Source organism: Stegastes partitus, unplaced genomic scaffold (genome assembly GCF_000690725.1).
Source record: "Stegastes partitus isolate 25-593 unplaced genomic scaffold, Stegastes_partitus-1.0.2 Scaffold522, whole genome shotgun sequence".
Lineage (NCBI taxonomy): Eukaryota > Metazoa > Chordata > Actinopteri > Pomacentridae > Stegastes > Stegastes partitus.
The window spans coordinates 3,343-25,639 of NW_007578253.1; the positions used below are offsets into that span (position 1 = coordinate 3,343).

At 40.7% G+C, this 22,297-nt stretch overlaps 1 protein-coding gene across 1 annotated transcript; it reads right to left on the reverse strand.

Annotated features, from left to right (window-relative positions):
* Window positions 1-4,119: 4,119 nt before the first annotated feature.
* On the reverse strand, window positions 4,120-18,324 carry LOC103361665 (AFG3-like protein 1). The gene is made up of 16 exons (XM_008287806.1): window positions 18,080-18,324; window positions 15,837-15,921; window positions 14,329-14,480; window positions 13,794-13,943; window positions 13,463-13,534; window positions 12,202-12,326; window positions 11,801-12,068; window positions 9,884-10,021; window positions 9,638-9,791; window positions 9,449-9,556; window positions 8,430-8,555; window positions 8,033-8,143; window positions 7,693-7,808; window positions 6,322-6,522; window positions 6,028-6,222; window positions 4,120-4,919 (listed from the first exon to the last, which is right to left on the reverse strand). Exons 1-16 carry the CDS (start codon window positions 18,206-18,208, stop codon window positions 4,692-4,694), a joined length of 2,358 nt encoding a protein of 785 aa, XP_008286028.1. The 5' UTR covers window positions 18,209-18,324; the 3' UTR covers window positions 4,120-4,691.
* Window positions 18,325-22,297: the final 3,973 nt, after the last annotated feature.

The window sequence follows — 22,297 nt, forward strand, 5'->3', positions numbered from 1 at the left end:
CGCATCTGTCTGGTAAATACAAGGCTACGGCCACGGGTCTATTTGCTTTTTTTGGCATACAGACAGGAATCATTTAGCCTGTCCAACAGTACAATCCACCCTGCAGTGATTCTAAAGCTCACTAACATGTGGTATCTTGTTTGTTCAAACCATGCAACAGTATTAAAAACAATTTGCTGTATAGGAGGAGAAGGAAATAAAGATTTACTCATCCTTTTCTCCTCTGAGCGGAGGAGGAGACACGAGGACGGTCAACAGAAATGTAACTAAATGAGACACTGCTGCCTGAATAACAGAATGACATTTTATGATTAACTGACGTTTATTACAAAGTTGTCAGTCCTGCTCCCAGCATAGTTTGTATATTCCAGCTGTGTGTCACACTTCTTTTATGTTATGGGTGCAGAAAAAATATTAATACACCGGAGTATCACCGTTTTTGGAATTGAGGTGCCCTTCAATACGACTGATTTCTGTGTCACCGGCTGGAGGACCGAGGAGTCCAGGAGGCTGAAATTAGTGAAGCGTGATGAGAGTGGGACTGATGTTTTCATCAAACTATAAAAAGTTCCCTGAAGTCTAGTTTGGCCTGAATTTGTTGGAGGCTTCTCACACAGTGAAACCAGTTCTGCTTTAAAATGGTTCTGTTTCTTTGACCTCAGTGCGGAGCAGATCTGACGTAAAATACAATTTAACTTCGAGCAAATGTTACCGTCCAACATTACCTGCAGCTGACTAAAACTGTTGTTACTGTGTAGCTGGCATGTAAATCATCTCCCACAGTCATGTGTGAGACAACTAATTCAGTGAAACAGTAACTCTGAACTGCCCATATAAGCTGTAGACGGAGCCACAGCTGCCTCATGCTCCTCATGTTTCACTATTTTCTCACATGGAGGATGAATCTTGGTTTTTATCTTCAGAAAATATGAGTGTAGTTGTGTAGTAAGAGTAGCAGCAAGAGCAAGAGGAGGCTGAGGTGAAGCTGTCCACCAGCATTCAGGCTCTTTTCAGCTGGTTTTGGTTTTAACCGATTAAAAATGTGCTAATTGTGATGGACCTGAACATAAAAACATCAATAAATTGTCTTACTTCTACATGTTGGTACACTTGTGTTCCAATCAGTTTATTCTCAAGTCGCCAGTGGATCAGACTGACAAAGAAAACTGAGCAGCATCGTAATGTGTGAGACAGAAACTGGAGTTTGTCAAAGGTGAGCATGTCCTGCTGAGGACACAATGACCTCAGGTGACCTTCACACATCTTTAAGCTCTACACTGTCAGAAGGAATAAAAGTAATTGTACATCTGGAATCATTTGATCAAGTTTATTGATTAGCACTACATTTTTTCAGCGAAGATTTGTGATTTAAAACTGTGATTATTTTCTACAAAGTGTAAATCTCGTTGGTGTACCGAAAAATCTTCATATGGTCATCGTGATTGACAATCTCATTAATTGACAATATTTAATTCTGGTATTTTTCAGTTTGTATATGTAACTATAGTCACTCTGACTGGTGAAAACCTGAGACAACCTTTGAACACTTTCTCATCTCATTAAGTCATTTCCATAAATCATTTCAGTTGCCTTCCTCTTAGTGACTGAACAGAAATACAGTTATGACTCCATAAATGAGGTACTGTAGATAACTGTACAGGAATCTTTAATAAGAACTACTACTACTACAATACTACTTACAACCAGTCAGCTAATCAAGTAATCCGTTGTGTTAGCAGCAAACTCTTTGGAGTAATATCATTTCTAAATACATGGATTTCCCTTCACAGGAGGAGGCAAAGCTTGAGTCACAGGAAAACTCCCTTTCTCACACCAGCTTTTCTGTGTTTAATGTCTTGTAGGTTTAATTTTTTACTAAATTGGAGGTGACCTGTCCAGGGTGTCCCCTCTGCCTTCGCCTTAAGTCAGCTGGGATAGACTCCAGCCCCCTGTGACCCTAGTGATGGATGGATGGAAATGTCTTATTGTCAAACTGGCCCTAGCCTGACTGCTATTCTCTTCTTTTTCACAACAAACTTGATTATTCTTTTGAGGCAGACAAACTCTGGTATGAGAACACGACCAATTGTAATTGTAGACCTTTTTTTTCCCCAAAAAAATCCAGCTTCTGCTTCATTTTCCTACACATTAATTCACTGGTAACCTACAAGTTGCTCTTTAATATTCTTGTATAGACATGAAAACATCTCAAGCAGCATTTAGAAATGTGTAACACTGAAGACCAGACTGAGGTTCCTTCCGGTTTAGCAGCTGCTAAACAACAACTAGCCGATAGATGCACAGGGACAGCTGTTATAGTTACAGTAAAAATACTCATAGTGTTACTGAGAACTTTAGCCTATATATCAACTATATCTCCTTCAGCCAATTACTCCTACATTTCCCACAATGCCTTTTCAAACAGTATGTGTTTAGTATCTTTCAGTAGGCGGCCTGTTGTGTTCACTGCACTGGTAAATAGTCTGTACTTAAACAGCACCTGCTAACTAGAAGTGCTTTACTGTGTGTTTCTCATTCACTCACACAGGTGTCTGACAGCCATTTAGAGCAGCTCAATTTTGGTTCTAATTTTACATAAATATGGCTTAAATATATGTTTTCTTCTTTTGATAAGTCAGAAATCGTGAACAAAAATACTGTCTACAGAGGGGACCTAAATCACAGTCCACTGTGCAGGACTCAATTAACCAACATTACCATATGAAATATTCATTCAAGTCCTGCTTAAATGTGTGGTTTAGGCATGGCTTTAAATTACCAGGATCAACGACCTGCACTGTGGTCTCTCAGACTTTGTTCTTCTGATGGCAAAAAGTCAGATGTGTAAAAGTCAGCTCAGAGGAAAGAGGTGGTCCTCACAGAGGGGCCGAGTGCTTTCTTGTTCAGAAACAGGTCACACTTTCAGCCTCTTCAGGGAGACGTGGATGGTGCTGCATTTATTTGTTAACGTAAAAAGTGCCACAAATAGTGGCACGACAAATGTGAGAAGAAAAAAAAAAATCTAGAAAGAGCAATGCAATGCCTTGCTGCTCTCTCATGACCATAACAGAACAAGAATCCAGTTTGAGGGCACAAAAACTCAAAAATGAACCAAATCGAAGCTGAACTTGTGATACTTCATCAAAGCTTCGACATGTCTATGAACAAAAAATACATAAACTGTTTGCTAAAATTCTGGGTTTTCAAAAAAAAAAAACACAGAACTGGGCTGAACTGCAGCCTGTGTCCACACAGAGCAGATAGGAGACGTGTATGGAAGCAATTTAAAAACATATTAGTAATTAGAAAACAGTTGTACATGTTGATCCTAGGTTTGAAACGTTTTGCAATAATGAAAGAAATTTTAAGTTACTTTTTTGGCCTTTGTGCCTTTATTTGATAGCGCAGTGAGAGAGAGAGACAGGAAAGTGGGGAGGACGTGTGGGAAAGGGCCATGAGCGGGTTTCAAACTCATGACCTCCACATTGGGGACTACAGTCCTACAGCTCAACCAGGTGAGCTATAATGGCGCCCCATAATGAAAGAAATGTAACTTCTTTTTATTTTCTAGCCATGGCTGCTCTGCTTCCACAGAGGTGCAGGACTTTATATTGCAGTGAACAATGAGCCCACAGTCAGCAAAACTGTGAAAGGAGCAAAAACACTTAGAAAGTGTTGCCAGTCAGACGGTTAGCTTCTAACTGGGGAAGAAAAAAAAAAAACGTAAAATAAGACAAGCCTTGTGCTCTGTTGTAGAAAGGGGCCAGTTTGTGTTGAAGCTGATCTACATTCAGTTGGCCTAAAAGTTGAAGCTGACAGTTGTTATTGGCTCTTTTGTTTTTTTTAGTACTACTAATCAGCACATCTACAAACTACAAGTTAAAAGCTCCTGTTATTCTGGGCCAGTGATGCAGCAGCTTCCTGTCCAGTCACATTATCACTGTCTGACAACATTAAAGTGTTTGTATAAAATAAATCCAAAAGTCCGCAAAGTTCAAACTGACATTCGCTGAGTTGTCGACTGACATCAACACTGAAGCAGAGTGAGACGTATCAGTGTGAACAGTAACTGCTGCAGTAGCTTAGTGATCAGGGAAACAAAAGCAACTTCTCAAAATATTTAAACCTGTAAAAATGTTTTTAGTCTGGCAGCAGAAAAAATCTTTACATTTTCGTCCTTGTTATCAGGTAGGCACACATCAGTCTGAGAGCACATCTCCCTTTTTAAAAAATAAATAAAGTCCGTATGTTCAGACAGTTTCAATGTGCATCATGCACACTCCACTCAAAAATATTGAAATCTACTGTGTGTTGGTCTCCTGTTGGATGAGTCTTAAGGCATTCTGGAGGAAACTGCTTTAAAAAAAAAAAAAAAAAACAGATTGCAGCCTCAGTAATGCCTCTCTGGATCACTTCAAGCAGACTGTGTACAGAGCCTGAAGGTTCTCAGAAGGAAGATTTCTGAAAAGAGCACCCACTGAGTGATTTTGGTAAGAAATGACTTCAGTTGTGTCCTTGAATGAATAAGTCCTGCTTCTAAATGTTCCTAGAAATTGATGACAGGAAAGTACTAAACTGCTGAATGTTTTTTTTTTTTTTTTCCACCCCCCTCAAAAAACTCTGTAAAACCGAGCTAGCAGAGAGAGGGTTTATACAGCTGGGATGCATTTTGCTTTTCTTAAACTTGAGCTTTACACGGCCTGCTGTTTTTCCTGAGTGGAGCTAGTCCCTTCGGCCTCCCCTTCCCGCTCCTGGTTCCAGTCTTTAAGGCCAGCTGGCAGGCTGGTGTCCTCTTCGAAGCTGCCAGTCCCCTCCACAAACTCCTCGTATGTTGACTTCTCCTCAAAAGGCCGTGGGCCCAGCAGCTCCAACATGTCCGCTTTGTCCAGCACCTCCTTTTCTAGCAGACGGGTCCCCACCTGAGGATGACATCATAGTTCAACATCACCGATAATAAATACTTCTACCTGCATGAATCCTGAATGTCCAACATGTCGACAAAGACGACTTCTGTAGACCTCCCTACTGCTGCTACCACTGGCCAGGTGTTTTTACAGTCAGGGTTTTTAGACACAAGGCAAACTTTGTACATGAAAAAATAACAGCACATGCCTAACAAGACAGGCAAGACTTCCACCTCCAGATCTGACTGCAGTAGGAACACAGTTTACCTATTACTATGACCAGATGCAAGATTCACTGATGTTTTTTAAAATATTAAACACTTGATTTATTAGCAGATGATGTAATATAATTTATTGGAATGAAATGTATCCCGATTGAGGACAGTGGTTCCAAACTAGGGGTCTGACAAAATACAAAATATAATATGATTAAATGGTCTATATTACAAGGTAAGCTTGCAGTGCAAATGGCTGTCTTAACATCCCAACTTAGTAGCAGAATGGCTGGTAGTGTTCTCTGTCCACCAAGAGCTACCAATACTTTGGAGAGTAACTATCAGAAACATATTTCTTTAATTTCTTTGAGCTAAATGTTAAGTTTGCCAACTTTTAATGCCGAAAAAGTGATCTCCTGTGGTAAATGCTAGCAGTTGCTAATTGGGTTAATTAAAGGGCAATGACAAATAATTTGAGAGAATAAGTAGTTCGTTACAGTTATAAGAGTTGTTAAAAATGCTGTTTCATACATTGGAAGCTTCAGCTTCAAGCTATAAAGGAAAGTAATTCATTTAAATATTGTGGAAGTATAATTTTGAGTTGTATTAAAAGCTAAAGTGCACTTGTGTTTTGTTGTAACGCCTGTACATTAATGAACAAATGAATGCTTTGTGCTGTTTGTTACAGTTTCACCTTTCCTTGCATCAGTAAACCTGTGGACTAAGAGTCGTGTCTTCAGAGTCTTTATCTTTGGAATGAGTTTAGCTGACTGCCCAATGATAGCGGAGGCAGTGCAGTCAAACAGTGAGAAAAAAAAAAGAAGGTTTTATGTCTTTTTATACAGTGTATGTAGAGAGTCCTGAACACATAAGCAGTCGATACCACATGATATATTACAGAGTCTTACCATCTCCACTAGGTCCTTTTTGTCCTTGACGAGCTGCAGGGTGTGCTCGTACGCTCGGTCTACCAGCTCCCTGACTTCCTGGTCTATGAGCTCTGCCGTGGCCTCGCTGTACGGCTTCTCCATGACCAACTCACCCTGCCGTGGAAGGTCAAACGACACCTGCCCCACCTTCTCGCTCATCCCAAACTGCACCACCTGGGAGTCAGGATGCAGAGTGAGGTCTCACAGAACAAATATGGCTCTTTTTTTTAATAAATTTGACAGAACTGGTGGATCCAGCAGGTGTGTGCGTACCTGAGCGTAGGCGGATTGTGTAACTTTCTTCAGGTCGTCCTGAGCTCCGGTGGTGATGCGGTCGAAGAAGACCTGCTCTGCCACTCGGCCTCCGAGCATCATACACATCCTGTCAAACAGCTGCTCTTTGCTGTACAGGTACTGCTCTCTGGGCAGGTACTGAGCATAGCCCAGACCTTTGCCCCGTGGAATGATAGACACCTGGACACAAACAGAATGAGGTTGACAAACATTTTGTTTCTACACATTGCAGGGCAGCATCATCAGTAATAGTAATGATAATAGTAGTAATGCAGTCGCAGTGATGGGAGAAGATTTTAACCTTTTATTATTATATCAAGAGCAGTTTAAATTCAATTTAATTACTGCGGTTTAAGATGTTCCATGTTAATATTGTAAAGTGAGCGATGGATTATTTGTTAAAATTGTGCTTTTTACCTCAGAATGACGATGCACACCAATAAGCTTGTGTACAGTAAAGACAGTGAGTCTTTGGGAGTCTTATTTGACAGAAATCTGAGCATCATCCTCATATTTCGGACAATTTGATAAACAAAACTGTCTATGTTTGACTAAATGAGACTCAAGTTAACAACACTGGTTAAAAAAAACTTTTATTCTTATTCCCAGTTCTTATTATGTGGTGCTGGCTGAAACCACTTTGAGGGGTCACTAAGAAAATCTCAGTGCAGGAAATACTTTGTACCACAACATCAGCTTATTCACATCACTTCACAGCCCTCACTGAAAACTGGATGTCATTTAACATTGCTAAAGTTGATACTGTTATCATAGTTTTTCCATATATATATTCCATTTATACTTTTACTCCTTACAGGGGCAGAAAGGATTTATTTCTACATTTTAATAACATATTTAAACATGTATTCATTATTTTCTGCTCTTTCTACAGTGGACCCATTTCTTTTTTCCTCCACTATTTCATTATACCAATTTTTAATCTGTGATCAACATTTTGCTTCAGTTTCTGATGTGACATTGATTAAATGCATTTTGGTTCAGTACTACAACTGAAGATTATTTTCATGATCAGTTATTGTTTCATTTTTGTTAATCCAGTACCTGTTTTATTCTTAAAATGTCAGAACGTAGCAAGAAATGCCCATTTGTTGTTTTGGCTGCCCAGTATCCCAAAGCTTCACAAGTATATTGTGTATTATCATGTCAAGTGAAGAAAAGCATTCAAATCTCACACTTCAGAAGTTTAAGTCAGCAAATGTTCACACTATTAGGGCTGGACCCGAATATCCAAATAGCCGAAAATTCAGTCATTGTGGTTCATTTTGACATGCGTTGCAGACGTTAGCAGTGTCCGTGTCATTCTGAACATTCAGGATATAAAGAGTTTACCTTGAGCAGGGGGTCAGCGTGCTGCAGGAACCAGCCGACGATGGCGTGACCAGCCTCATGATACGCTACAGTCTTCTTCTCTGTAGGCTGCAGGACTTGAGTCTTCTTCTCCAGACCTGAAAGCAAAAAGACAAATCAGAACTCTGACTTCATGAACTGATATCAGAAAGATACTTTCAGATGGTAGCACTTTACTGCTACTGTCTCTTTTCTGTTATTATAAAAAAAATAAAAGGCACTAATATAAGGAACAGAATAAAAGCAAAATCAATCATAGAACACAGTTAACATAAAAACAGGTCAAATAAGCAACAGCAAGAGAGTGATTAGGCTGACTGACCTCCGATGACCCGATCAATGGCCTGTTCAAAGTGTTTTCCGTTGACAGATGGGTGCAAGTGCCTAGCAGCGATCAGAGCAGCCTCGTTGCAGACATTAGCAATGTCAGCTCCTGATGCATTTATTCGCAGAGAGAATAACAGCCATCAAGCAACATCTCAAAATTCTGACTCGTCTGCTGAAACACTAAACACGTTACTTTATGCTGAAAAGTGCACTTTATATATTTTCTCTTTCAGTGCAGTATTTTCTGAAACACCTTTAAAAGATTGATTTTGTCAAGATGATCATAGCAACAAATAAAGATTCTACCAAATGTACTAAATAGTAAATAACAGAGTTAAACTTGGATTTTCTTGGTAAGTTAAATCAGGTTATATAATGCAGTTGTTACAAACCAGTGAATCCTGGTGTGGCTGCAGCCATTTTCCTGGCAAGAGTGTCTTTGTCAATATTGGGGTCCACTTTGATAGGTCGCAGGTGGACTTTAAAGATGGATGCCCTGCCCTTGATGTCTGGAGGACCTGAGGAGCCACAGCAAAGGTTTATATGCCAGAAAAGAAACTCTTATCCCTTTAAATCCTACAATGTAAAACACATTACTATACGTTTCATCCATCAGCTTTAACATATGAACACACATTCCAGCCCATGACGGTGAAACAATACATATTTTCGATAATAGTTCCTCAAATGGGTAGCAGTAATGCACCAGGAAACACAGTTATGCACCAGTAAAGGCAGTGAGGAAGATGTTTTCCTGACACTTATTGGTGTAACAAAAACATTTGCTAGACCTTCAGAGTACATGTAGTCAGCTTGCTCTCGTGCTCTGACGGTATTAAGAAACCTGGTTACTACCATAGACTGTATAAAAGATGGACGTAGCAACTGGCGCTGAAAAATGAAGCCAACCCGGAAGTCTCAAAAACCTGCAATATCACTACGTCCGCTAGTCCTGGCTCCAAAAAGCCCTGGCTCCCATAGACATGAATTGGAAAAGAAGTGATCACAGATCACGAAATACTGCATTCCTCCAGCTCAGGATTTTTTTTCTTATTAGTTTTCATAGTCAAATCCAGAGATCAGGTGGCCAATCTGAAAATAAATCAATACTGAATTTTGAAAAAATCTTCAAAATTTTGCGGGGCAAGGGGCGTGGCTGGCTTGATTGACAGTCGGCAGCGACGATGCAGATGAAGCGAGCGGAAGGCGGTAAATGTGGGCGGGCAGAGAGGGCCTGCCTCTCAATCCGTCTGACCAATCGCTGCTCCTATGGCTCCGCCCCCCTCCGACGATTTTTGTATACATGTAACAAGGCAAAAACTAATCAGGTGTCCATCAAACTAATTTTAACCAAACTTCCACAGTCCTCCCCGTGCCCTTTACTTCAACTTCACTTCAACTCTCTCCTTACCTATGTAAATCTGTCTGTCAAATCGTCCTGGTCTCATCAGGGCAGGATCCAGGATATCAGGTCTGTTTGTTCCAGCCAGGACCACCACATTAGTCGAAGTGTTAAAACCTTCAGAAAATAGCAACAGACAGTTAACTCTGAAGACATCACATTGGTCAAGAATCAGACTCTGGTTCCTGTCCACCTTACCGTCCATCTCCACCAGCAGCTGGTTCAGGGTGTTCTCCTGTTCACTCTGACCCCCAAAGTTTCCTCCCCCTCTCTTCCTCCCCACAGCATCGATCTCATCAATGAAGAGGATGCAGGGGGAATTCTTCCTCGCCATGGCGAACATGTCCCTCACCTTCAGAGGACAGAGCTCAGTCAAGCATTCCCTTTCTAATTAGAACAACTACAACAGTCCAATATGTGTTTAATTGGGTTTCCTTTGCTCACCCGAGCTGGACCAACGCCCACAAACATCTCCAGGAACTCGGAGCCATTGACAGTGATGAAGGGGACGTTGGCCTCTCCAGCTGTGGCTTTGGCCAGCAGAGTCTTTCCTGTCCCAGGAGGTCCGGACAGCACAGCACCCTGGTATAATAATTATTCAAGTATTAACTCATGTGGACAGTGAACTGTTCAGAGGAGTTTGCACTTTTTTTCAGTGACTAATTTAGTTGCTGAAAATGTTTCGTTCCATGTTTCCTGTCTTCTCTTCAGTTGACTGCCTAATAAAGAGCAAGAATGTCCAAAAAAACACAAAAAAACATCTTTATTAAATATTTAGCCAACACTGATCCAAATCAATCTTCTTCCTGCATATATTCTTTAAGAGTAATTCTTTGTATTTGGACTCTTGATTGAATATTATAGGAAGATGTATGCACTGAATTCTTCATCTGGAAATGTGCTCAACATTTGCATGACACAATTTTGAAAATTTAAAGACAATTATTATTATTATTATTTTTTTTAGGTTTCCTACAAGAGAAATGAAAGTTCCACTTCCAGAGAACTGCTACAAAAACTCCATAGCTCACCAATATGCAGTGGTGGAAAGTAACTTAAACCTTATACTTGGCACATGTAATTAACTAAAAGGTACTTTACGTGAGTAAGTATATTTCTATCCCCCTACATTTCTTGGGCTCATATTGATCTTTTTATTCCATTGCATTTTTTTTTCAATGCTTTAGTTACTTTGAAAATTCCCTTTAAGAATGCAACAATAACATCAACAAATAAATTGGGATATACAATTATAGATTAAGTGACCAAGCAGGACATTAAGTAGTCTAAAATGATCTACCTTCACCACCTGCAACATTAAGGCTGTAGCAAATATAATATGTTAAAGATTAAAAGATAATAATGTGTAAAAGACCTCACTATTTAGAAGGGCTGTTCTGTATAGTGAGGTCTTTTTGCTTTTGGTGCATTACATTGATTTTGATGCTGAATAACTTATTTGTACATATTTTTATTTTCTAGGCTGTGGTAGGAAATACTATACTATAAAGATGTGAGTATATTTTTCAAGACTGCACTTGCTGTCTACATTTTTTTAAACCTTTACATCTGTTGTAGTGTTGTTTGGTAACACAGAACAGGAACGAGACCAATGCTAAATTCAACACATGAAATAAATCTGAAAGACCGACTGCCTGATTTAACAACGTCATTAATAATGAACAGCACTGAACGGCTGATCGTGGATGTCTGAGGTGCATTTCAATCCCAAATTTGAAAGTTAAACAAAAACAGCAATATATCAAGTAATTTAACATAAGATGCATATTTTCTGCAATGTGCAGTCAGTGACTTAAAAATTTCTAAATATCAGGGCACCCCGGTAGCTCAGCTGGATGAGATGGTGTCCCATAAGTTCCCATAAGCTATAGTTCCCCAACGCAGCGGTCGTGAGTTTGAATCCCACTCACGGCTGTTTGCTGCAGGTCTCTCGCCATTCTTCTCCCCCCTTTTTTTTTTCTCTCTCCACTGCTAAAAATATTAAAGGCAAAAAAGAAAAAAGAAAAATCCTAAATATCAAAAAATTATTTCATTATCAAAATTTAGTTGCATCAAGATTACTATCTACAAAAAAATGGCTAATGGAAACAAAAAATTAGCGGTCAAGTTACAGCAGAAAACAAACTGACATCTGATTAAAACAGAACCTAATGAAACTTTTTTTTATATCTTCTTGCAATCTGTCTTTGCACCCCTCTTAGGTCACTTTGTGTTTCATAGAATGTTCCTTTAGAACTCTTCTATAGCAACCTCAACGTGGAGATTTTTTAAAAACCCTGTTTCTGTCACGGTCCTGCTGTAGTGCCCTGGAGCCCTGTGCGTGCCTACATGCGTGCTAACCTTGGGGATCTTGGCTCCGAGGTCTTGGTACTGCTGTGGGTTCTTCAGGAAGTTAACAAACTCCAGGATCTCCAGCTTGGCCTCCTCACAGCCGGCCACATCCTTAAACTTCACCTCAGTGCTGTCCTTCTTCATCTTGGCTGTCGACTCGCCTATGCTAAAAGGGCTCCTTCCACCGCCGGCGCCTCCTCCCAATGGTCCTCGCCTCAGCGTGAAAAGCAGGAAGCTTATCACCAGCAGCGTGGGGATCATGCTCATCAGAAAAGTGCTGGGAAGGTGCAAAAGGACATCAAAGGTTATCACCATTTTCATAAAAGCTCAAGCAACTGCGTGTTTCACTGGAGATATGATGAAAGCGACTGGCTCGCATAACACATCCTGCGTTTGTGTTTTAAACTTACCCGTCGCTCTCAGAGGTGTAGACCACAGCGGGTCGGTTCGACGGCTCCAGACCGAGCTCCATATGTGCCGCCTCGAGGTTTCTCTCGAACGTGTCGACGCTGCCAATGTTGAACCAGACGTAACTCTGAGGGTCACAGAACATCACATTTCCTTCAGTTGAATAAATGCAGCAAACAAGCAATAAATGAGCAAACTACAACACAGCTTTCAACAGAAATCTGTATTTAGACATTTTTTTCAAGCAAAAGCGCAAAATAAGTGATTGTTTACCTTGTTTATTATGCAGTCAAACAAATACACAGAATCTATTTCTGGATTTTGGATGGCTGTAAGGACACGTCTGTACAACATTAATCTTGGCTACATTAAACGGACAAGTTTTACACCGCTGTACTGTTTTTGAGGCCAAATGATTAGTTGATGAGTTGAAGAAGAGCTGCCAGATGAATCAAGAAAAAAAATAACATCCTGAGAATCGCAAGATGAGATGAGGGCCACAATCCTGCATGTTTTAGATGCTTCCCCTCTTCCAACACACCTGATTCAAATGATCAGGATGGTTATCAGGCTTCTGCAGAGCTTGATGATGAGCTGATGAGCCTGGGTGCAAACTTTGCTATTGATTCTACTGCCCAATTAAGAAATTATCATTTGTTGTTTTTATTTTATTTTTTTAAATTTAATTGTATTGTTTTATTTATTTATTTAATTTTTACATTCAGCCTAAAAAGCCATTTTCGGCTCCCTGGAGAGTCTGCCCCCGCTGCTGAAAAAACCCCTAGAAGAAACACTGGCTACTGGTCTTATTTTACAGGTTTCAGTAACTGGGTGTGGCAAAATGCAGCAAACACTCACATAAATATACATCCATCCATCATCTATACACCTCACTAGGGTCGCAGGGGGGCTGGAGTCTATCCCAGCTGACTTAGGGTGAAGGCAGGGGACACCCTGGACAGGTCACCAGTCTATCACAGGGCTACACTTAGAGACAGACAACCAAGCACACTCACATTCACACCTACGGACAATTTAGAATCACCAATTAACCTCAACATGTTTTTGGACTGTGTGGGAGGAAGCTGGAGAACCCGGAGAGAACCCACGCTGCACGGGGAGAACATGTAAACTTCACGCAGGGACGCGAACCGGCGACCTTCTTTGCTGCGAGGCAACAGTGCTACCAACTGCACCACCCTGCAGCCCCCATAAATATACAGATGAGCGAAAAGTTTGAGCTCTGAGAAACATCCCACTCACCAATTCAGCATCAGCTCCTGGCATCAGGATGACCCTGACGTACTGTTTGTTGATAACTTCCAGCCGATCAACCTGGACGAAGAATTAAGTTGTTAACTTAACAAATGTATCAAGGATAGTCAACAATGAGGAGTTTCAAACTGTCAGTGTTCAGGCCTTCAGCAGCAGTGAATCTTATACAGTTCAACACAGCAGTCATTATACCTTTTTTTTTAGATTTAGAGATGTTCAAAATTAACCCCGCTGACAAAAAACTTTTACACAATGTCCTGGCATACATTGATGTTACATCATGAATGTATCAGTCCGAACACTTCAGAGTGCTCCTCACCACGCCTCTGCCCAGGAAGCGATTGACAAAATCCTTCCAGCTGATCTCTTTGCCGGTGTCTCTGAAGTAGAAGTAAAGCAGAGCTGAAGTCACCCCAGCCACAGTGATCACCATGAAGCGGAAGTCGTTCTCATCCCAAGGAAAATCACCCTGAAAATCAACACAGGCACAGATGGATGCTAATGCTACCAACAGGCTATCAATCACACATGTCAGTCATCATTAAGGTGATGACACATAGGTGAAAGATCTGATCATCTTCTTAAATGGTAATATCATCTGGTTTATTTCCTTCTCAACGACAGTGAAATGAGTAACTTTAGGTTGCAGACAAAACTGGAAATTGTTTTACACCAAATACATTCATATCTAGTATGTGGCACAATGTAGCACATACAGAACATAATACTTTATTTTGGTCTGGTCTGAGATGCTGGTGTCATATCCAGTGGTTCCAAATGTTACACTTACAGGAGCTTCCAGTTATACTGTAGCTGTGATTTATGAGCTCAGTGTAAGAGATTTCATGATTTACCTTTTGCATTCGACTCCACCAGTCTTTTCCTCCTCCTCCTCCTTTCTTTCCTCCGCCTGGTTTTCCTCCTCCTCCATTCGCTGATCCTCCTCCATTTGCTGATCCTCCTCCTTTCGCTGATTCTCCTCCATTTGCTGATCCTCCTTTTTCATCTGAAAATCAAAGGATTGGTTTTTAACACTGTCAGACCAAGCAGCAATTCCTATTTGGCCTTCATACCAGTTTTTTTTCCATCTGCAGCAATTCTGCTGTTTCATACTGTTAATCCTGGAAGACCTAACATCAAGACCTGAAGTTCCAGCCAAAATAACTTAAAAATGAACAGAGCCTAAAGGCCTCCAGACAAACCAAAAACCTTTTCATAATGTCTCTCTGTCTACAACATCTCTCTGGACTGGGTTGTTTACCATACTAAGGTGTCATGGTAGTGGTTTATTTGACAGTTTTTGTACCTCCACTTGTTTCTGCTGTTCTCTTTTAACATAATCAAGATGTTCAATGTGTCTTGAAAAATACATGTGACGATTGTGAATTTAGACAAAAAAAAATTATTGGGCTTTGCATCAAAGAGATTCAAATCAATTCACATTAGAATTATCCATTTCATATCTGGGAACATCACACTGTTGTTTGTCATTTCAGATTTAACAACAAAAAAGGGGTTTAAGGTATCTTCTCATGAGGATGACCAGTAAAATCTTGGGAGCCTGTCGTTTTTGGTGAACAGACAACCTCACCTTTTTCTGTGGTTCTGTATCCAACTGAGGGTGAATGTGCACAGAATCCAAACATTTTGCTTTACACTAAATATAGGCTGTATCGACCACAGTATTAGGATACACCACCCAGTCTAGAAATTCCCGTGATATGAACTTTATACTGTTAAAGCTTTTCTTTTGTATTTTTTTTTTCTTAACAGACTGACACAGATACAATCTGTTAACATGATATATTGTAGTGCACAACACCAGAGGTCAGTCATGACAACAACTGATACAACAGGCAGGTAGCTGAGTTGAGAAAAATACTGGTGTTGCCAGTGGGGTTACATGACCCGTTTGGGAATATTTGGGGTTCAGATCCAGTGACATAGGTAAACCAGCCACAATGGATGAAGTTGTATTGTGTTTACACATATCACTCTAAGCTTGTCTAGGGTGACCTGTAGATTCCTCTGTGTATGGGATTTATAATAAATTCAGCACAGTGAGGAACACAGTAGCTTTGTCTCGATACTTTGAAAACTGCTGGCATTATATCCAGTGGAAAAACTTGCCACAATATGAGGGGGATAAATGTAATAGATTTTTCTTATGTCTACATATGTCAGAGGTACGGAAGCACTTAATCCTAACAAGAGTTATTTAGGTGAATTATTTCACGGGCTGTAGGCTGCTACAGTGTCCTCCATGTAAGAAAGTGATTGCTCATTGTAAAATGGTAAGACGGTATTAAGGTATGAAACAATAGATAGCGCCAAAGCCTACTTTAGACACAGAAGCACTTACCTTTGGGCTCAGTGGAGTAGAGATGCCGCTGAGATAACAGAAATCTGCGACAGGACAGGAAGTTAGCAGGAGTTCGGCTGATGTTCTGGAAAAAGACCACATTGCCAATGTTAAGGCTAAACAATTAATCAATTTCAAATTTAAAACAATGCAACTACCAAGTCAGTGTCATTTTTTTTGAAAGCCACACCTCGTCACTATGCAGCACGTGTGATTCAGACTTTAAACTAGTTTTACAAATTCTTGCCACCCCACTTATGCGACAGTCATGTTTTTGCTGGTATCTCATGTGGTAATGCCTTATCACATACAGCAATTCCTTCCATCCTTCCATCCATTATCTATACACCGCTTAATCCTCACTAGGGTCGCGGGGGGGCTGGTGCCTATCCCAGCTGACTTAGGGTGAAGACAGGGGACACCCTGGACAGGTCACCAGTCTATCACAGGGCTACACTTAGAGACAGACAACCAAGCACACTCACATTCACACCTACGGACAATTTAGAATCACCAATTAACCTCAACATGTTTTTGGACCTTGTGGGAGGAAGCTGGAGAACCCGGAGAGAATCCACGCTGCAGCAATTCCTTATCAAATTGAATATAATCGAGAAGCAAAAAGCCCATTTAACTCGATGACATGCTGAATGTTAAACTGAACTTTAACTTCAAAACTAATCACCAATCAATTTACAACATCTGCTAAATAAAATCATAACTTGCCAATAGACATTTTCCCATCTCATTCAGCGCTAACTATTAAATGCAGTGAATACCCTCAACCAAAAGCAACCTGAGACTCTGCTGAAAAACAACACATGACTATTATGCAAAGCTGTTTTTGTTTTTTTTTTTTGTTTTTTTTTTTCCACTATGACCTCTAACAGGTAAACAGCCACATGCTGGAGGTCACATATAATTAGCACACCTGACCAGTGAATTCAGAATCATAACAGACTCAGCAGTGGAAATTTTTAAATGTGGGTAACAAGGTCAAAATTAGCCCATAAGGATCTCAATAGTGATTTACTGTATGGCTACATTAACTAACTTTGTATTTTTTGCATACTTTTGCTTTATTGTTTTTAGAAAATTTGGATTTTTTAGAAAATCCAAATGCCACAGTAGGCAGAGTCTTAGACAACAGTGCTTTTCCATTGTTGTGTCAACAGTTTGTGTAATGTCCCTGTGTACAAAGCCTGCTGCCTGACCTCAACTATCATCTATGAAAAGAGAGTGTTTGTTGAAGGCTTCCAATATATGGTGAAAATAATCTTTGTATCAGAGTAGAGGTTGCTGCAATATCATGACAGACCACATTGGTGTAAGATCACATGTTAACTAAGTACTGTATGTATCCTTGTAACATTGCCTCGTGTAGTGTACCTAGCGAATTAGTCAGACGTTCAGTAATCAAATGGTACAGGCTAAACCTCCAAGGTCAAGGTACTCTGCAGTTATTGATTTTTATGTTAATATGAGGCTTCAGCTGTCAGAGTCAGTGTAGTTGGTCTAAGGTCCTTATTCACCTGAATTGTCATCAAAACACCTTATCTTAAAGCTAGATGTCTGTATATTTTAGATGTGTGTTTAGCTTAATTTTCAGTCAGCACTGCTGAAGGAAAACACTGCTTTGATATCCTAGTTTCAGTAAGATACTGGTATGAGGGCTTTACCTAAAAGTCTCTTCTAACAATGGCTACCGCTAGCGTTACATCAGACTGTTCTCTCAGATACACACAGTTTCAGAATGACAGATTTCACTTTAGCTGACAAGCTCGTCCACATGTTTTGTAATTATTTAGTAATAGTAGTGACTTGTCATATAGAATTCACGGTGGTTACAAGACAAACATGTCCACATAAACTGAAATATCACCTACACTCCCCAAAGTCTTCTTAGTTTGTGTGGAGCAGCATGACCACACAGAAAAACACACTAATAACTTACATACTAACCTAGTAGCTTAATTAGACTTATGCCGAAATAAAAAATAGATTATAGGCAGGCAAATAAGACCCTAAATCTTACTCTTATATGGTCCATGACTTTGTTGTTTAGCAAACTAACTCTGGACAAAATCATTTTGCAATGGGTTTTGGCAAGCAGGTAGGCTTGACGTGCTTATCTATGTTTTGGCTCAAAACCTCTAACATACACGTAAAGGAAACTTAGGTGGTTTAGTTTCTGGTGGACTAACACGTTTGTAGCACAAGGCAGAACCTCTACCTTCACCTACCCGGGCAGCGGAGATCGGGTATCCAGTAAAGAGCTGTGCTGTTGATATCGCCGAGAAGCGAGACCTGGCTCCTCCAGTCCGGCAGAAAGGCAGAGCGGCCGCCGAGAGAAGCCTCAGTGCCTGAGACATCCTCTCTGTGGCGCCTGCCCTGTGGTTCAGTCAAAAATACAGCAGTTTTTTGTTAAGTAAACCTAACGTCTCCTCCTGAACTCCATTATAGAACAGTTTCAAGTATTATTGGGTAAGCACAAGCCATGAAATGTCAACGGGAGGACGATGTAAAGGTCCGTTAGACTTCCCTTTTACATGCCTGATAGAAATTTTGCAAGAAGAACGGCGATTTAGTATTTATAATATTTATTTAGATACGCATATTCAGCTGTACTGCCAAACGAACTATATTACAAACTCAATACACGTAAACATATTTGTTTAACTTTAAAATTACGTTATTACGTTTAGGCAACAGAAAGGCCAACAAAGGGTCCTCGTAGCACAAATCCTCCTGATTGGCTGAGACAGAAGACAGCGCTTTCCTCAACCTCGCAGTGACCAAACATGACTGAGCGTTTTTCCACGTGACGTTTATTAGTTTACATGTTAAAATGACGCCATCAAACGTTAAAGATATATCTGTCAATTAACATTGAGTCAGCTAAATCTTAGATGAAGCGAAAGCAAGCTACATAGCACAATACGGGCATGCTGACATTTGGTTGTTGACAAAGAAAAACAAGCAACAAATTCTTTCAATGAAATAGCTGAATCCAGCAAATATGTGATATGTTGACATACCTTCGTGGCAGGTTAACGTAAAACAGTTAAATTATGCCAATGGATGGAATAAGTAAAAACAGAAAACTTAAATTGACTTTCAGTTGTGTTTTCATTTAATTAGGATTTCTGTGCTGAGTGCAGATTCTATGAAACAGACAATGTCATCAGCATTAGGGCTGCAACTACCGATTATTGTAGTAGTCGACTAATCTGTCCATCATTTTTTCGATTTGTCACGATTATTTCTGTCACACCCACCATCTGTGCTTTCTGTTGACGCAGCTCTTTTTACAGGCTCCAGTTTAAGTTTTACTCCACTCTCTAAAGTTGGGTCAGTGACATGACATCCATATTTTTGTGTCCAAGTGGACTATATCCTTCTAATATAATTTAATCATTTCATGACATGTATCACTTTATTCTATGAAACCTATTTAGTTTGAACACATCTTCAAAACTTTCAAATAATTCTTTTTTTTTCTTTTTTAGCTTGTCAGACCCCCGAAATGTCAGGTGGTGCACCTGTCCGTGCAAATATACAGTCTAAAAATGCTATTAAAAATTATATTTTAATGATAAGACATTCAAAATTAAACATGATGGCATTATTTCATGTTTTAGACCTCTTAAATGAACTTGATTTCACAAATAAAAGTAGTTTTTAAGCTGTTGATATTACAGACAATTTGTGTGATATTGTCCTTTCTTTGTAACACAGCCAAACGTGTCAGACAGGAACACATGTGCATGCTTGGATCATGAGAATGTCAAACTCTTGACTGAAGCAGAAAGGTCTTCTAAAAACCACCAGCTGTTGTCCTCAGTTGTGTGCAGTCCAGACAACAAGTCCCGCATGTATTGAGTCTGTGCGAAGTGCTGCTAGAAGTTACAACACCCCAAGCGGAAGAGACTGTGACTTGGCATCAGTGGATAAGAAAACCTGTTTCAGATGAGCATAAGACTTACCTGAATTTTGCGAAAGAAGCACAAGTTGGAATATGTGCTGAGCTGGTCAGCCTTTTCCATTGACAGCCTAGCTAACCACCACTACATCTGGTTGCTACAAGCTAAAATGTGCAGAGCTTTAAAAGAAAGCCTGAGAGAAGATGAAGTTATTGTCCATGTGGATTTTTCAGAGAACTTCTCCAGCAAATTTAATGGTGAGGTGCAATCTTTTCATTTTGGAGGAAGTCAGAAGCAAGCCACAATCCACACATGTGTGGCTTATACAGCAGGTGGGTCACAGTCCTATGCTACCATCTCTGCATCCCTTCAGTATGATGAGAGAGCTGTGTTGGTCCACTTGGAACCAGTGATAAGGGATGTGATGGAGAACTGCAGTCTGTCTCCCACAACATTGCATGTGATGAGGTCCAGTCACCCAGTACCGTGATAAAAAGAATTTCTATTTGCTCAGCATCCTCCCCTTCCTCTCAGGCTTCCAGCAGGTGACTTGGAACTTCTCTGAGAAGTCCCATGGAAAAGGTGCCCCCAATGGAGTTGGTGGTGCAGTCAAGCGCACTGCTGACTCTGCTGTCCAAAGGGGTGCAGATGTCCAGACCCCACAAGACTTTTACCGTCTCCTAACAGAGAGAAAATCTCATGTCAAGTTCTTCTGTGTGAGTGAGGAGGAAATCAGAAGATTTGATAAGGCGGTCCCTGAGGCTGTGCCCCCTGTAAAGGGAACTTTAGCGATGCACCAGGTCATCACCACTCAACCTGGCAAAATCATGCACAGGGAGATCTCCTGCTTCTGCAGCAGACCACACATCTGCCAGTGCCATAATCCCACAAAGGTCAATCTCCAGACAGCCAGTACTCAGGCCAGTGTTCAAGATGACATTGATCTGACCGGAAAGTTCATCTTGGTGACTTATGAAGGTCGGCCATTTGTAGGACAGGTTCTTCAGGTATTCGGGGATGAAATTGAAGTGAGCTGCATGCAGCAGTTAGGAGGAAAAAACGTCTTCACTTAGCCCCACCCTGTTGATGTCATCTTTTACTAGACAACTAATGTGCTCAAAGTGATCGCTGAGCCAGAGCCTCTTAATTCACACCACACACACCTTACGAATGTGGACTGGGACTGCTTTAGTACACACACATAAAATAGATATTAGGCTTGCATTGTGGTGATTGCAGACTACAAATACTCTGAATTTATCACCTTGTGAGCTTGTTTGAACTCCCTTAAAGAGGGGAAGTGAGACAGTGTGCCTTTCTGTAGATGTCTTAGCTTTCACTACCACCTCCTCCAGCATGTGTAGCGCTGTGCCTCCTCTCTCCTGAAGAGTGGTATTCAGCGTGTTCATATTTGCTGTCATGTCAACCATGAAGTGCAGCTTTTCCAGTCACTCTGGCTGTTCCAGCTCGGGAAAGGTGAGCCCTGTGCTGCTCATGAAAGTTTTCAGTTCTCCCAGACATGCAGGAAAGCGTTTCAGCACCTCTCCTCTGGACAGCCATCAGACTCTGTTATGCAGCAAGCGATCAGAGTACGGGCTCTCCACCTCATCCAGTAACGAAGGGAACTGACGGTGATTTAAACCTTTTGCCATTATGTTATGGACAATCTGAGTGACAACATTCATGACCTCTGTGCATTCTGGAGGAGAAGTTTGAGCGCACAATTCCTCTTGGTGCAGGATGCAGTGAAACGTCAGCAGCTTTCTATTCAGTGACTTCTGCAGTAAGGCCACAGAGCCCCTGTGCGCTCCAGTCATACTTGGTGCCCCATCAGTAGCCACTGACACCAGGTGGGCTGTTTTTATTGCTTCTCTTCTTTCTTTTAGTGGCATCAGCTCAACCATGTCTTCCTGTGGTCCAGCAGAGTTCACATATCAACAGAACAATTTGTTCAATGTCACTTTTGTCTTTGGACTCATCACAGGCGATTGAGTACGCTGCAGCTGAACTGATGTCTTCAATTTGCTGTTTTGTGATGTTTTCTGCCATTTTTATGGTTCTGTCTTTGACAGTCTTCGCAGAGAGAGAAGCATCTCTCTGATTTTCTGCACAATTTCACACTTATTTTGAAAGTCCGCGAAGAGGTGTTCTGAAATCTTAATAAATGACTCCTTCATATATTCTCCATCTGTGAACGGCTCCCCGTGCCTGACTGTTTCCTGAGCGGCCACAAAACTGGCATATGTAGGTGAATTTGCAGACTTCATCCACTTCTTGAATAGAATTCTCCTCAGATCAGCCTTCCGCATCAGTTCTGAAACAGCTTTTTTTCCTTCTTCTCCCTCCGGATATTTTTCCGCAAAGGCTGTGTGTTTATTTTGGAAATGTCTTGCGACATTTGACCTTTAATGTTAGCCAGTTTCTCACCACAAATTGGGCATACTGGTAAGCAACTCTCGTCAGAGGTAAATGCAAATGAATCTGCCCAGACATCATTAAATGTTCTATTTTCTTCTGATATTTTTCTTTTCTTACATC